This window comes from Polypterus senegalus, chromosome 14, assembly GCF_016835505.1.
Source record: "Polypterus senegalus isolate Bchr_013 chromosome 14, ASM1683550v1, whole genome shotgun sequence".
Taxonomy (NCBI): domain Eukaryota; kingdom Metazoa; phylum Chordata; class Cladistia; order Polypteriformes; family Polypteridae; genus Polypterus; species Polypterus senegalus.
In genome coordinates, this window is record NC_053167.1 from 38,724,948 (window position 1) to 38,742,902 (window position 17,955).

Here is a 17,955-nt window from a genome sequence, read left to right on the forward strand (position 1 = left end):
AAATCAGGTTAGTGTTGCTTGTTGTCCTGACTTCTCGGGTAGTGTACTGGTTAGAGCTGCTGACTCCAATTCAGAAGGTTCTGGGTTCGAGTCTTAACGTCTCCCAAAATAAACTTTTTGAGTAGTGAGCTGTTCTTATTGTTACAATTATACAATAAAAGCATACATTTGATTTGAGTCTGTAACAGGCAGTGTAAATGTATGGTACTTGTAAAGGTTAGCCTTTTTTTTTTTATTCAGTTTTATTCTCTCAATCGCGTTCATGCTTGCCTGATCTGACATGGCTGTTTTCAAATAAAGACGCGCTATAACAGAGGTGAGCTCAGATTGGAGAAAGAGAACAGAAGCCCTCCCCGCAAGAAACGTCCACTCACATATAAAAACAATGCAGCTGCACTAGGCATAAAGGCAAAAGATGGCACCGTTTGGATACAGGACAAAGTCCGGTGTCATCCTGACAATCACCTGTCCTTCAAAGAAACAGCACAGCTAAATTTGGTTAAATTCTTGAATAAAAGTGCACTTGTTTTGTTATACTTGTACATTTTGTGAAAGCGTTTATTTCATATTTATATTTCAGGCATCACACCTTATACATTTCATGTCTACATTTTTTCAACTATTACTAAAACATGAAAAACGTTTCTGTGTTAACTACATTTTTACATAGATTGTTTTTGATATATAACACACATGAAATGTATGTGTTCCAAAAGATGATGTACTATTTTATCCTATAAAGCTCCAGCACTTCACTTGAAGATAAACACTGAGCACTAAGGAACTTCTTTGCGAAATGAACTGCAGCGGTGGGTGGGGGATGGGATACCAGGCTGCTTGCTGCTTATCGCCACATTTACAGGACAAAAGACACTGACGGAGAGGTGAGAATGGATTTAATGTGAGCCAGATTTACGAGCTTTCTCGTAGGCTCTGGTAATTCTAGTGTTAAACATATATAAATATTACAGTTTTATCATCTCGTTGCTTTACATATATTTTTTACAGTTGTAATGCATGCTGGTTAGGTATGGTATCTCATCCCGAGTTACACTGTGAGCTAACAGCAGTCCAAAACCCTAACAACTAGGCCATACTACCTTTTGTACATGTGCTTAGCTATGCTTGCAGTTTTATTACAAATTATGATTTTTGTGGAAGAAGTTGACTCAATTAATTTTTATTTAGCCATATTTTCAGGTGACATCATCCGAGTGCTGCATAGGTTATTAAATTCACTACACATATTAGAAAAATAAAACAACAAATGATATTTAACAGTGAAGTATATACTGAAATAATAGATTTTATGATGCAGATGTCTCTTATGACTAGAATATGACAGTGTAAAGAAAAAAAGCAAAGCTCCAGCTGGTGCATCGTCTCCTAACTTTATCCTTTCCAAAGTTTGACTGTTCCAGGTCAAATGGCTGCCTGCCCCACTTCTCCGGTACACCATCAGAAGCATTCCAAACAAATATCTGTGACTGTTGGGGTGATTGAAATGCTGTGATGCTGCAAACACTATTCTGCCATTGGGAGGTCCCATTCAGAGGCCAAAAAGTGTGTCAATGTTGAGAGACATTGTTCCTATGACAGTAAGAAATAAACAATGAAAGAAAAAAAAAACCTGACTTGCCCTAAGGCAGTCGGTGACATCAGGTAGGCACATTATGTTCTGCATGGCCGTCTGCTATATGTTATAACAGGCCAGCTTCTATAGGGCTGCCCACCCGTATAAATGTAAATATTGAGTAGAGCTGAAATGCTTGGGGTTATTAGGGAATTTTTACAGAACCTTCTTAATCCCAGAACTGATCCTTAAGAGCTCCTTCTGTTGTTAGTTCCAGTGAGCTAGTTGGTGGGGGACAGCAGCTCAGCTAAAAGGAGAAAGCAAGCCAGCAATGGCGATAATTGAACATGAGGTATTTGGAGGAGTCTTTTCTGTGTGCTATGTTGCGTGAAAGTATGCTTGACAACGCACAGGTGATTTAGGGGATAACCCTTGAAAGGCATCAACAGCAAAAGAGTTCTCCTTGTTTACTTTGTATTACATTTCCTCTTAGTTTTCAACATTCTTTGCATACTTTGCATAGATAGTAATTTCACATTTTTGTGTATGTTTTGTCTTTTTGGTCCATTCTTAGTTTCAAGGATTGCTTACAAGTGCCTTCTGCAGACCATAATTAATATCTAATAACTCTAACAGCTAAAATGTTAGTTGCCAAATAAACTGTTGAGCTACTAGCTCTAACAAAGTTATACTAAGCTAAAATAATATGTCTGCAGATTTATGACTTGGTTTTTCTTCTTTCGGCTGTTCCCATTAGGGGTTGCCACAATGGATCAACTTCTTCCATATCTTTCTGTCCTCTACATCTTGCTCTGTTACACCCATCACCTGCATGTCCTCTCTCACCACTTCCATAAATCTGCCCTTAGGCCTTCCTCTTTTCCTCTTGCCTGGCAGCTCTTTCCTTAGCATCCTGTTTCCCAATATTCCCAGCATCTCTTCTCTGCACATGTCAAAACCAATACAATCTCACCTCTCTGACTTTGTCTTCTTTCTGTTCAACCTGAGCTGACCTTCTAATTTACTTGTTCCAAATCCTGTCTATCTTCGTCACACCCAATGTAAATCCTAGCATCTTTAACTCTGCAACCTCCAGTTCTGTCTCCTGCTTTTTTGTCAGTGCCACTGTCTCCACCCCATATAACATAGCTGGTCTTGTAGACCTTCCCTTTCACTCTTGCTGATACCCGTCTGTCACGAATTACTCCTGATATTCTTCTCCATCCATTCCACTCTCTTTTTCACCTCTCTTCCTCAATCCCCATTACTCTCTACTGTTGATCCCAAGTATTTAAACTCATTCACCTTTGCCAACTCTGCTCCTTGCATCCTCAACATTTGACTGACCTCCCTCTCATACACACACATGTATTCTGTCTTTTTCCAACTGACCTTCATTCCTCTCCTCTCTAGGGCATATCTCCAAATCTCCATGTCTCATCAACCTGCTCCATACTCTTCGCTACATAACACAATGTCATCAGCAAACATCATAGTCCATGGGGACTCCAGTCTAATCTTGTCTGTCCAGTCCATTACCATTGTAAATAAGAAAGGGCTCAGAGCCGATCCCTGATGTAATCCCACCTCCACGTTTAATGCATCCATCACTCCTACTGCAGATGTCACCACTGTCACACTTCCCTTGTACATATCCTGTACAACTCTTAAATACTTCTTTGCCACACCCGACTTCCTCATACAATACCACAACTCCTCTCGAGGCACTCTGTCATATGCTTCCTCAGATTTATGACTTGACAAATTCTAAAAGTCATGGACTCTATTGATAAATGCCTTAGTAACTGCAGCAGTGTTATTTTATTATTCTACTTTGGTATTGCTGTTTAGACATTAGAAAACCTGGCAGAAATAGGTGAGAAGTACTGAAATGGCAAAGTTGCAAGTGTTTCCACCTGCCATTTCCAGTTAACCAGGGTCAGTTCATTGCCTGATCACAGTCAGTGTAGCATCAGTCACAATGTAATGAGAGATACTGCTGCTTTCTTATACTATACATCTTAGATTAATTGATGGCTCTAAATGGGTTGACTTGGGTAATGGTCAGGGTTGAGATGATGTTCAGGGACTTGTGCTACATTTTTCTGGAAAAAGTGGATTCTATAAATGGATGGTAAATGTTTTTTTTTTTTTATACTTATGTTTATACCACCAGCTAATCAATTGTCCATTTTCTGTTCCATATTTTTTGTATTTTTTGTATGTTTGTCACAAGAAGCCAGTCCTTATCCTGGAAGCAAATGCTTTCAAAAGTACTCAGGTACCAAAAGTAAAAGAACACTTTAAAATAATAAGAGGGTGCAAGGCTTTGTCTAGAGAACTCAGTATATTTATTTTATTTTTAAAGAGCACTCATATGGTATCTTTGCTACAGAAATGCATTACAGAATAATGAATCATGCACTGCTGCCTTTGATCAAAACGTAACTGCAGTCAGTGCCATGGTGACCTGGTGAGTGTGGATATGATTTACACTGTACTTCCTCTATTGGGATACCTGGCAGCAGTATATGAAGAACCCCTATACCGAGATAAAAAACTAAAAAACAAAAATATGAATAAACAATGAAGTGAATAGCTCACAAACTTATCACTTGAATAGATGCACAGTATAAAAAACTGAGTGAATTCAACACAGATGAGTTTATTATACTTCACTAAAGTAAAGATGGATTTTAGAAGGGCAATCTTTACATTAAATAGTAATACAACAATTTAAGAATGTTTCCTTAGTTGTAACAAAAATTTGCTATGGTCTTCTTTGCTCAGGTTGCTGCTCAATTTTCTCTTTAAATTATCCGCTCCAGCACTCATGTAAAATTTAGAATTAACCACAATTAAACTCAAGGCATATTATTAACTCTCCAGCATAACCAGATGTATACCAGTTGGTTGTCTCATAATATATGTTCATATTTTTAATTCATTCTTATTGACATTTTAAATTACACAGTAACATTTTCCCACAAATCAGCATTAAACCAACTTGCATTAATATTGCCAATTATTACAAATCTGAGAGTCACTGCTCTGTTGAAGAATGCTCTGGACATGTGTGAATTCTGGTAAATGTAAATGATTTCTACTGAATTGTGTGAATCACTAATAACACAGACATTTCTGTGAGAATAAAAGTCACATACTTTGCAGTTCAGTGGAAGACAGATGTTCAGTAACTATCAGGTAATTTACCAAGACATAATATAATACATAATGAGCCAAAAAGATGTATCACATTTCAAACGTTTAATCTACAAAAATGCTACAAGATAAAATAAATTTCATTTTGACACAAGAAAGGGTATACAAAATAGATTTTTTTCATTGTGTTTTAAAAATGTGTTCAAGGTGGTGGCCATCATTAACGATACACTTTTTGAGGCGATTTCTGAACACTTGCATGACTCGTTTGGCGATTTCAAGAGGAATAGCTGCTATTTGTGGCGAATAGAGACTTGAGGGCTTGAAGGTTTAGAGGTTGGTGTGTGCATACCTTCGATAAGAAGAAATCGCACAGAGCAAGATCCGGCAAACGTGAAGGGCACTCAACATCACTGCACAGGGAGATCAGCTTCAGCAGAAACTTGTATGGATCTCCACTCTGTATGAGCTGTTGCTCCATCCTGTTGATACCAGGCATCCACCACATCCATTTGTTCCCGTTGGGGCCACAAAAAGTTCTCTAGCATTTCAGTATAACATTCTGAAGTGATGGTGGCCATTGCTGTCCCGTCCTCAAAAACATAAGGGCCTACAATGCCAAATTTTGTAACAGCACACCAAACTGTAACCCACTCACTGTGCAGGGGTCTCTGATGAAGTTCACGAGGGTTGGTTTCAGCCCAATTGCGAAAGTTTTGCTTATTTATGCAATCATTCAAATGGAAATGTTCCTTGTCACTGCACATGATGATGGAATCTCCATGAATGGTTTAAAGAATGTTCACACACAACTCTCTATGACTCTTCCAGTCTCTCTCAGTGAGTTCCTGCACTACCATCATTTGTATGGGTAGAAATTAAGGTCCTCATGCAAAATCCTCCTCAAAGACGTGTTGAAATTGCCTAAGGAAGAAGCATGTTTGCACACTGAGGCCCAGTTTCCCGTTAAGGGCTTAAAATAAACCAGGACTAGGCTAATTCTACTTAAATTAATCCACACTAAACAACTGACTTTCTGAGATGTTGCTTAAGTTTGGATTAACTAGTTCTAGACTACAGAGTCTCAGATTAAGGTAATCAAGGACAAGTGAGATCATCTTTTGGAAACCCGATTAGATTAATGGCATGCACATGTGGCTAAGGAGAGGTTGCTATAAAAACCTGGTATGGAATACTTGTAATTCATTAGTCTTATTGAGTGTGTGGAACAGGAGTCATTACACTTAACCAAAAAATGGATAAAGACAAAAGAAAACGCTCAAAAAACTTCAGTGAATTTGAGAAGACCCTTTTTAAACAAATTGTATCAAACTATCCTGTAATTGAAAACAAACAGCATGATTCAGGTACAGAAAACAAGAAGAAGAAAGCATGGATTTCCATATTGAATGAATTCAACTCAAATGAAAAAGTAACCAAACGGACACTCCAACAAGTTCAGGTATGATTTATTGTTGCCCCATTCTTACAAATCAGTAAATTATAAATGTTTTCATCAATGAAATGTAAAAAGAAAACAATATTATGTAGAACTCCAACTTCAGAGTGTATATTATCTTGTAAAGGTCCTGTGGAAAAACATAAAAATAAACCTGAAAAAAACAACTGCTGCTATGCTTCAAGAGCGTTTCAAGACAGGTGGGGGACTTCCAGTTCCACCAGACACAGAGGAGTTGGGGGACTTGTTGGCTGGGATTATTGAAAGTCAGCAACCCCTGGAAGGTATTCCAGATGATGACCATTTGGACAGTTCAGGTGAGAAATCTTTCAAAGACTCATTTGATAGGACATGTCTCATTTACAGTAACATGTGTTATCCCATCCAACATACAGTAATTAAATGCAAGTCATGTCTTGTAACAAAAATGACGTAATGACCTTTATTGTTGAAGTCAAATGTAATACTAGATTTTTTCTTCCATACAAAGATGACCTGATCTTCACCCAGGACTTGGGGGGCGCAGGGAACAGTCAAGAGGCTCAAATGAATCCATCAGCAGCCAGCACCAACATGCAGCAGCATCCAGTCTCCTGCGGTAGCATTAGTCAGCATCCAGCAGTCTCTAATCCAGGCAGCAGGTCAAGAGGGAAAGGATGACCATTCATGAGAAACTTGCCATAGAGTTCCATGAATGTAAATTAAAATATTTAAAAGAAGAACATGAAGTCAAAATGAAAATTCTTCATCTTGAGTTGTCTATGAAAGAGAGAGAGATGAAGCAGCAGCAGTGTCAATTGTCTTTGGAACCAAACCTCAGTTAAATAAAAAAAATTTCCTGAAATTTTTTACCTGTCTATGCCAATCATTTATGTATCATTCAAGGCACATTTATGAGAAGTGCTGCAAAGCAAAAGCATCTCTGTAAGCAAGTCCATTTCTGTCATTGGCTAGCTCAGGGATGGGGACATGTTGGTCATCATCATCTTCAATATCAGGGTCTGGGCAGCCGCACGTTTAAGAAAATTATGAAGCACTGCTGTTGCAATAATAACAATGCAGCACCTCCTAGGTTCAAACCGCAGTGTATTTCGGAGACACTGGAAACGATTCTTCCATACACCAAACATGCGCTCTATTAGCCCTCTGGTGAGAATGTGAGCTTGGTTATAGCGCTGTTGCTCTGGTCTGACTGGATGGGGATAAGGGGTGAACAAGAAGTTTGTCTGCGCATACCCACTGTCACCAAGTAGAATTCCAGAGTGTTGTCTTGCTTCAAACTGAGTATATAGAGAGGAGTTGTGGAAAATCCTTGAGTCATGAGTTGAACCTTTCCAGCATGCAACAATATTGGAGAACTGCATAGTGGGAGTGCACACTCCTTGTACATTTATTGAAAACCAGTTTTTACGATTTCTGAATTCCTCAGCATCTGCTGTAGAGGGACACTTGATGGGAATGTGGCAGCCATCGATACAACCAATGACTCCAGGGAAGTTCCCATATTCATAGAAATCTACCTTGCAGGTGGCCTGTTCAGCAGCATTTGGGAACTTGATGAAATCCTTTTTCAGTTCACATATAGCACAGCAGACTTTGTGTACTATTTTGCACACTGTTGATTCACCTACACCACACAAATCCCCAGTTTCCCGATGGTAGGTTCCACATGCCAAAAACCTTAAGGTAATTAATATTTGTAAGGAAGGAGAAATAGGGGTGCCTCTGACTAAGTCACCTGTAAGCTTGGGCTGCAGCAAACCAATTATTTCTGTTGCATTTTCCTTTGACATACGGAAACGGTCAAGAAAATGTAAATCATCAAAATCATTTAGTGGGTTGCTCCTGTCTTTTAGCAACCTTCTTTCTGGTCTTGGTGGTGGTCTCTTACTGTCATTGAAATAGTCAAGGTAATCCATTTTTTGCTACTGTGGACGTGAGCCTTGAGGCAAGCAGTTTTTAATCTGAGGTTAAACCTGCTTCTGACCAGGTTTAATTTAAGACTTAATTTAGATCTGGATTAGGTCTAATTCTACTTCTAGAAATCCAATTGTTTAAGTCAAGACTAGTGCAAGTCTGAGACTATTGTAATCCATGTGTGAGAAAGCTATTTCAATAAATCCAGGTTTAAAATGACATTTAGTCTACGACTAGGCTTAATCCCCGTACGGGAAACCGGCCCTCAATGTCTAGGAGACTGCAAAATTGATGCCTTTACAGCTTGGATGTTTTCATGAGTTAGTAAGGTCAGAGGACAGCCTGGAGATCTTCTGTTCAATGTTGTACCCATCTGTCTAAATTTAGCCACCTACTGAAGAATTTTTTTTCCGATTTGGGATGTCACCGTTAGGAGGAAAGCTGAAGTGTATTCGGAAGGCATAGTAATGATCGATTCGTTGTTTTTGAAGAACGCCTCGACAGCAATAGCATGGTGTGCACCAAACTAAGGCATGTTTCCAACTGAAATTACAAGGCATCGCCTATCAAAGGACCCCCACCCCAACCCACTCATCTGCCTCTACCTTGCGCAATGACCTTAAGAAATGTGGTACTTCATTTTGGCTCACCCTGTATGTTCCTACTCACAGTTCACCCTTGCAAGGTTATTATAGTTTTGCCTTTTTAAATTAGTTTTTATTTCTATATTTTTTCTGACCTTACTTGGAAATTCAGTTTAGTTTTAGTTTTCCTTCATCATGTATTTTTAGTTTTAGTTTAGTTTTTATTTCACAATGACATTTCTATTTTATTTTTATATATATTAGTTTTAGTTTTAGTAATTATGGCATGGAGCACCTACGGAGTTAGTTTTTTGTCACAATCAGACAGAACTGTACACTTAACAGATTTGGATATGAGTTTAATGTTAGTGGAAGCTTACTATACTGCCTGGTTTATTAACTGGTTTTATAATCAAAATAATCATAACTAGACACTGAATATGAACAATTTTAGACAGTTTTATAATTTTTCAAATATTTTCTCATGAAAATCACAGGGGCTTAGGAAGAACAGGGCTCTTAGACTTGAATCAGTGTGCAAACCCCACCCAGCTGTATTGAGGGAAACAAAGAACAACAAGCATGTAGTGTCAAGGTTAGGGGTGGTGAGTCTTGAATAGCCCACCATAAGAACAGTAAACCTATAATGAGCAGGGCAAGAGCAGGTAATAGGAGTACGGACAGGCACAAAACAACAGAGACAGCGTCTGAGATTAAGAATAACATATACATGATCTAAACCTGCTTATCCAGAGTAGGATTTCAGAAAACCTGGAGCCTACCACGGCAGGTTTGGATGCAAGGCAGGAAAACTCCCTGGTATGCAATATATATAATAAGGCTGATGTTAAAAACAAAAAGAATATGATATTCCAACTATCTATTTTGGGAGAGAGAGAAAAACATTGAAAAAAGGGAGACAGATATTTTAAAATATTCTGCTAATGTATTACTTTCACAATATTAGGGATTTTGAGTTGTGAATATGAACTAAAAAAGATAAATTAATAAACATGGAATAAATACAAAAACCCATTAGTAGTTTTTCATTACTTGTCAGACTTTCTACCTTTGTTTGTATCGCTTCGTTGTTAAACAATGTTTTTAAAGCAAAAGTGATTGGTCAGTAACAATATGCTGATCTTGTATGATGACCCAGTCAGTCTCTCGATTGGCGCCGTTTTATTTTTAAAATCCGGGAGTGGTCTCCCCTCGACTTTCTTGTATACTCAGATATGGGGATGGATATTTGAGGAGTAAACTGCAAGACAATGATAATATTTTAACATTATGTACATTACCATCAACAACAAATCAAATTAATAATATATTGAACAATTATTAAAAAAGTAAAGTTGAATAAATCGAACTCTGCAGCTGTATAAATAAAAAAAAAATGAGTATGTGTTCAGATAAAGTACCACTTCTGGGTGATGGATTTGGCCCAAAAGTTAATACAGATCTACAATTGTGGTGTAACAACCACATGCCGAATTTCATCCATCTATCTACGTTTTTGAGTTATCATGTTTACACATGCACAGAGACACACACAATTCCAAAAAACAGTATTGTTGGACACTGGTTAGTCTATAACGTCAAGATTCATCAAAATATCAAGGTTGAATTTTTTTATGATTACTATACTTTCTGTATACTTCGTATATGAGAAAGTAACAACGATTTCTCCTGTGCGAAGTGGCAGGTGAATTGCTGTCAACAAATAGCAGACACCTGAGAAATAAACTGAAACGTTACTCACTCGTGATTTTTCTATGGTAAACATTTTATTGACCAGCACATTCTGATTTCAGCCATTTGAATTACATCTTGATACACAAAAAGCACAAAGAAAGGCGGCACGCAAATCGCTTTCTATTTCTCATGCTTTATGCACCCGCATTCAGCTTGCTCTGTCACCACAAATGCTGTGTGAACTGCTTCCCTACTTCACCAGCTGCCGTTCACTGGATGAATATATGCGGGCGGCTCGTGGTGGATGACTATCTGTGTTAGAGTTAAAACTTACGAGGATTAAAGACTAACGGCAAGAATATTTATTCAAAAACGAAAACTAAAAATATTTTAGTAAAATATATTATTTTATTTCAGTTAGTTTTTCCAGCTACTTTAATAGTTTCGTTTAGTTTTAGTTTTTCATTTCGGTTTTGTTGATTATTTTATTTCAGTTTACGAAAATGTTTTTTTAATAATAGTTTCAGTTTTGATTTTAGTTTTCGTTAACTATAATAACCTTGCACCCTTGCACACAAAACTAGAATATTCACTTAATAAGCCACCTACTATATAGTTTCCTTAATCATTTTGGCTCTAGTACTGTAGATTAGATTAGATTAGATAGATACTTCATTAATCCCAAGGGGAAATAGTAGACTCTGGTCGATAGGCCAGTGGTTTTTCAGTTTTCCCTGTGCTCCAATTCCATAAAGGTAGCAACAAACATACTTATGTCTGCTTGAAGGAAAGATGACAGCCGTTGTATTAGTTCTCACAATGCAAGGAACATCAATACCTTGACATCACTCCCTTCACCTCTCACAGGACAAGAGATCTCGCTTAAACCCCAAGTCTGCCTTCTCCAGTTAACCAGCAAGTTTTATGGCCAAACACACTATAATGTGGCTCATAAGAATCCACTGCAGTATCTTGTGTGTACAAGATGTAGATATTTTTCAAGAAAACTAGGGGGATCTGCCCCCTGCTCGCTTCGCTTGCCCACCCTCGGGTTTGGTTTACCAGATATACAATTTAAAGAGATTGTTATTTTCATGGGAATTGTTACATATGCATTATTTTCACTTTTACTTTAAAACTTTTGTAAAAACAATACTTGTCTATTATTTCTGGCCCCGAGCGTGGTTAAATTTCTTTCTCGCAGGAAACAAGAACTGTCATGCTTTTTTGGCACTATAGCTTCAGATGCAATGCTAAGTGACATCTTTTATTCTCATTCATAGCCCACGCACTCAGCACCCTTATTACGTAACACTACTGCCCTACCCACACGCACTGGAGATGGCAATGGCAAACTTCCAGCAAGAATGCTCCACCTGATCCATGCTTTACATGTGTTATGTTTCAGCCAAGGTTTGTTCCCTGGTTTAAGTATATTATACATTTGCTTGTTGAATTACTATTTTTCACATTTTCTTCATTATTTTGTCATTTTTGTTAATATTGTTTTGGTTAAAATATTTTTCGTTGTTATGTAGTATATATATTTATCTCTTGGTCATGTTCCTTGTGTTTTATGGGTGGAACCTCAAGAAGGTTCAAACTGAGGAGTTAGGACCCTTAGATTGTTGTTGTGAGAATATGGAGTGTTCATCTTTGTATGTATTGTCTTGAATTTTCTGGTTCTGGTTATTTTTGCATCTACCTTTGGATGTATTGCAGACTGTACTTAAAGTATTAACCCTCAGTTGTCTTCTTAGGAAAACCCCTTTTACCTTTTTTTCCTGTTGGCCTATTTTTATTTATTTTTTGATTATTTAAACTCATCTCATCCTATTTTCTGAAAATGCTGTTCAAGGGGAGGATCATAGTGGCAGCAGGCTATGCAGGTCAGCACAGACTTCCACATCCCAGGCTACAGATTCCAGAATGTCTTGGGGAATTCCCAGGCATTCCCAAGCCAGATGAGAGATATCATCTCTCCAGTGTGTCCACAGTCTGCCACATATTCTCTGCCCAGTGGGACTTTCCCATAGTAGCTCTAGGAGAGTCGCCTGGGCAGGCATCCTTACACCGTGCCCAAATCAGCTTAATTGGCTTCTGTCAATCCAGAGAAACAATCTCTAATCTGAGGCCCTTTTGAATTGCTAAACTTCTCATTCTGTCATAGAGTAGCAGCCTAGTGGCCCTTTGAAGAAAGCTAATTTCTGTCACTTGTACTGGTGATCTCATTCTTATGGTCATTACCCACAGCTCATGACCATGGGTGAGAACAGGGATGTAGACTGACCAGTAAACTGAGCGTTTTGTCTTCTGCTTTAATGACCACGGGGCAGTACACATCATGCAGAAAAGCTATGCTGCTCCAATCCATTTGGCAATCTCACATTCCCTTTTTCCATCACTTGTGAATAAGATCCGAGACACCTGCACCTGCTCTTCTCTCTGGTACAAATATTGGATGGTGCGTGGGAGTATGATAGCCCAGTCCTCGTGAGCACTGTGTCCCTCAGCTTCTGTTGTGAGAGGTGCAGCAGGAATATGGACTAACAGGACAGCTCTTGTGCGCTATTCATTCTCTATATGAATTCAGTGAGAGCTGTATCTGAATACTTGGCATTTTACAAAAATTCATTCACTGTGGGTGTTGAGCTTCATCAAGGTTTTTTCTTGTCAACCACTATTTTTTGTTGTTTTCATGACGAGGATATTAAGGCATAGTTGAAGATGATTGCTAGAATGCTTTAGAACTTTTAAACCCTAAGACCCGTTTTGGACAGCCTGCATGCTGATTTTGGGTCCCAGACTGCTGTTTCTATGGCATGCCAGTGATATATTGGTCTGGTTTGTTGTTTATTTTAAGGCATATTCACCCTTTTTCCATTTTCCTATTGCAGTACACAACAACATAAAATGTCCCTTGCAGCTTCATATTTTGGTATCCACCCAATAGCAACAAATTAATCTGAAGAGTGTCTGGTGACTTAATCTAAACACAAACAAAGCAAGGCAAATGACAGGACAACTAATAAAGTAAACAGTAACATATGATAAAAAGGTGAAAACACACTCAAACATGCTTAGTTTATACAATTGTCCTCCTACTCACACCATTAGTCACATAATTCTGTTTTGTTCACAAGGTTTCCACCCAGATTGGTATATTAGATAACATTAAGAGTGGGTGTTTGTCAGTTTTGCAGAAACAAGCTGGCATTCAACTCACTGTTGGTTTTTACATCATGTATGAATAAAGAAACACCCAGGGACATTGAGGGCAGCACAGAGATTAGTACGGCTGCTGCATAAATCCAATATACTTATTTCAAGTTCTGTACCTGGCCACTGTTGGGTGGATACTGCACATTCTCTCTGTGACTGCATGGATTTGTCTCCAGATATTCTGCATTTTCTCCCACATGCCAATGATGTGTAGGTTAGGTAAACTGGCTGAGTTCTACATGGGGAGTGTGAGTGGCTGTGTGTGTCTGGTTGTGAGCCCTTGTGATGGATACAAAAGCCTTTACTGAAGCTCTCTCTCTGTCTCTCTTGTTTTTAACATTTACAATTTTTGTACTACAATTTTTGATACTTTTAATGTTTTTAATTACTGTATTTACACGTGTACCACGGGCACATTTTTTCCCGAAAATTAGCATTAGAAAATCAGGTGTATGTCATACATGAGGAAATGTAATTCTGTAATGTTTACTTCTTCTGCTTGGGCTTGCTCGTTTACTCTCTCTCTTGCTCTCGCTCTCTCTCTCGCTCGCGCTTTCTCTCTCTCACTTGCTTGCGCTCTCGCACTTTTTCTTGATCGTGCTCTGTCTCTTTCTCTCTCTCTAAACGCTTCCTATACAATCACAACACGCGTCGTACACGGGGCAAAACGATTTTCTTTGTAAAAATTAGGGTGCGCATCTTACACGAGGGTGCGTGGTACAGGAGTAAATACAGTAATAATGCTAAGATTTGAACTCTGGCTTAATACTATTCATTTTTTAATGGCTTTTTAAAACTAATTAAGAGATGTTGCTGTCATTGGACCTGAGCTTCAGCTTGTCTCACCTGCCTTTTGGAAAAGCTGAAAACATGAGAGATGTCACAGGGTGGATCTGATGGCTACCTATGTCTATATTATGTGAGAATGCACTCTGAGGAATGTAAAGTGGGATATATTAAACATTCCTGCATTCACCTCATAGCACTGTGATCACCACCTAAGGAACTCTACTACACCTTATCCGAGAAGTCACTCATCTGAACATGGAAAGGTGTCGGTCCGAATCGAGAATAAAGCAAAGGTTGATAGGATACAGACCTGGCTTAAATCCATATCATGAGACATGTTCAATTGCTCTTATATAAGTTATATGATTGGCTACATCTTACATTGAGTTATGGTGAGCTCAGTTACTGTGACATATTGGGTACTATGGAGAAGTGGCTTATACCTCTTATTTTAGATGCTATTTTAATGCTTGGCAGGAGAGGGACTGGAGGTTCATGTGAATGAGCAATGGTGAAAAAGGAAGCACAGTACAATTAAAATGAAATATGTCATCCAGACATTAAAATGAGGATTGAATTCGTCCCCATTACCAGAATTGCATTGCATCTTTGTGGACCTGGAGAAAGCATATGACAGGATGCCTCGAGATGAGTTGTGGTATTGTATTTGTAAGTCGGGAGTGGCAGAAAATTATGTATAAATGGTATAGGGTATGTATGAGGGAAGTGTAATAGTGGTGAGGTCTGCGGTAGGAGTGACAAATGCATTACATCAAGGATGGGCTCCGAGTCCTTTCTTATTTGCAGTGGTGATGGACAGGATGATAGACAAGGTTAGACAGGAGTCCCCGTGGACTATGAGGTTTGCTGATGACATTGTGATCTGTAGTGATAGTAAGGAACAGGTTGAGGAGACCCTGGAGAGGTGGAGATATGCTCTAGAGAGGAGAGGAATGAAGGTCAGTAGGAACAAGACAGAATACATGTGTGTAAATGAGAGGGAGGTCAGTCAAATGTTGAGGATGCAGGGAGCAGAGTTGGCAAAGGTGGATGAGTTTAAATACTTGGGATCAACCATACAGAGTAATAGGGATTGTGGAAGACAGGTGAAAAAGAGAGTGCAGGCAGGGTGGAGAAGAGTGTCAGGAGAAATTTGTGTCAGATGGGTATCAGCAAGAGTGAAAGGGAAGGTCTACAGGACGGTAGTGAGACCAGCTATGTTATATGGGCTGAAGATGGTGGCACTGATCAAATAAAAAGGAGACAGAGCTGGATGTGTCAGATTTAAAGATACTAAGATTTGCATTGGGTGTGATGAGGATGGACAGGATTAGGAACAAGTACATTAGGAGATCAGCTCAGGTTGAACGGATTGGAGACAAAGTCAGAGAGGCAAGATTGCGTTGGCTTGGACATATGCAGAGGAGAGATGCTGGGTATATTGGGAAAAAGGATGCTAAGGCTAAAGCTGCCAGGCAAGAGGAAGAGAGGAAGACCTAAGAAAAGGTTTCCGGATGTGGTGAGAGAGGACATGCAGGTGGTGGGAGTAACAGAGCAAGATGTACAGGACAGGAAGATATGGAACATGATGATTCACTATGGCGACCCCTAACAGGAGCAGCCAAAAGAGGAAGAAGGCTGCCCAGGGAAAATTATTACATCATTCTGGCTGACTTAATAACAGAAATGAAATGATTCATTCTGATACCAATGATGAATCATTCTCAATGCTGGCTGGCAAATGTTATCTGCATGGTCCATTCATTGACACAAGCTGGACCTGCTCTATTCAAATATTCAAGACTTCAAATATAAATTTGTGGTACATCTCGGCCAGTCTGACCTCATCTTACTGGCAGCTACAGCCCTACTATTGACAATACAAGCCAGAATTTCTTATGTGTGTCTGTAAGTGGTTACTTGAGCTTTAATTTCTCCTTGGGGATATCATCTAATCTAATCTATCCAGGGTTGGATTCTGTATTGCATTTAGTACTACTGGCATAGTGTTGGGCCTCTTAGAACCTTGAATTGGTTTATGTGTCATCAGCAAATTTATTTCAAGTTATATTTTAACATCTTTGTGCACCTTAAGAAAACTTGACATGACTGTATTTGATTTGCGCACCTGAAGTCACATAAGAGATCAAGGTTGCACAAATGTGTGCTTGTCATTATGTGAGGAAAATGAAGTCCACTTACTGAAGGCATGATTTTAATATATGATAAAAAACATGTCACACTTTCAAACCTTAAAGGTCTCTTTACCTAATTTGTAATGAAATCTCAGAATTCTCAGTTATTGAGTAATAGTTAAAGACCCTTCATGCCTTCAAAAGTGTTATTTAACCATAAATTTCATTAAATATTAATTTAGTAAAGAATGTAACATGTAACATTTTAATAGGTGTGTGGGCTTAATGTAGGTGGTTTTCATTGGCAGACTTAAAATTTGTACCCAGCTCCAATAGAGTGAAAGAACAGGTTCGTGTAATAATTTCTCTCCTTTTCCATTATCAATTTCTAACAGATTTCCAATGCACCTGCCATCATTTACATAAGAACCTTTGGGGGTCGACCCTTGTTTTGAATTCTGTTTTCCTAGTCCTTGTTTAAGTGAGCTACCTAGCAGAGCACCAGCCTTTCATGTCAGATTCAAAGCAGCCTTTGTGCAGCAACATGATTTTGTTAAAGCAGCGGCTTAGAAGAAGTGAATTTAAAAGCATCTGAGTAGTGCTGTGCTCATTTTTGTCCTGTCTTTTTGTGATGAGTCAAAAATAATAAAAAATGAGATGCAGATATAACACATCACTATTTGTATAACAACTGCACAAATGTGGCGTGTTTTGATCAATAACTAAGAATGTGATTTCTTACTTTTTAACATTGCGCTTTCTTCAGTTCTTTTTTTTTTTAAGATGCTTTATGCAATTATGGTTATGTGTGTTTGTATGGCACAAAAAAACTCAAAACATTTATTTATTTTCTAGCCTAGACAATGGATGTGTGCTGTAAAATAAAAATATTTATTGTTTCCAGTTTTTTTTGTAAAAATGTATCACATTGTGAGATTACGTGCATTTCAGAATAAATCCTAATGTCTTTTTCAAAAACTGTCAGCTGCGAATAAAACCCAGTTCAATCCGGTTCAAAAACCTGTTCAATTACTGAAGGTCAGCCTTGGCTTTGCTTGCATTCTTTCCTTACCTGCAGAACTCAAAAGGCGTCAAAGTTTGCATAACATCTCCCAAAGTGAGCTAAAACAAAAACATTTTATAAAATTAAAAATTGGAGACAGATCCTGGCAGCAGCTCCCTGTCAGTTACAGGCGGCCTGAAAAACCTGCAGAAAATTAAAATGCCACAAATACAATGACTGATGTGCTAGCAAAGAGGAAAACAATAAGAAAAACTTTCAAATCAATCAAGATTGTTTCTCTTATGTAATGCAGTGAGAAACCAAATGTCACTTTTTGCATTTATAAATGTGCCGTTTTTTTGTTTATCCATTGTGGTGTGATCTTGCTTGTTACATATGCACATATTTATACTGTA

The 17,955-nt window shown here is 38.4% G+C and overlaps 1 protein-coding gene across 1 annotated transcript; it reads right to left on the reverse strand.

The window, feature by feature from the left end:
- Positions 1 to 7,144: 7,144 nt before the first annotated feature.
- Positions 7,145 to 8,113, reverse strand: LOC120514310 (putative nuclease HARBI1). Its single transcript, XM_039734637.1, has one exon. The coding sequence runs from the start codon at positions 8,111 to 8,113 to the stop codon at positions 7,145 to 7,147; it is 969 nt and encodes a 322-aa protein (XP_039590571.1).
- Positions 8,114 to 17,955: the final 9,842 nt, after the last annotated feature.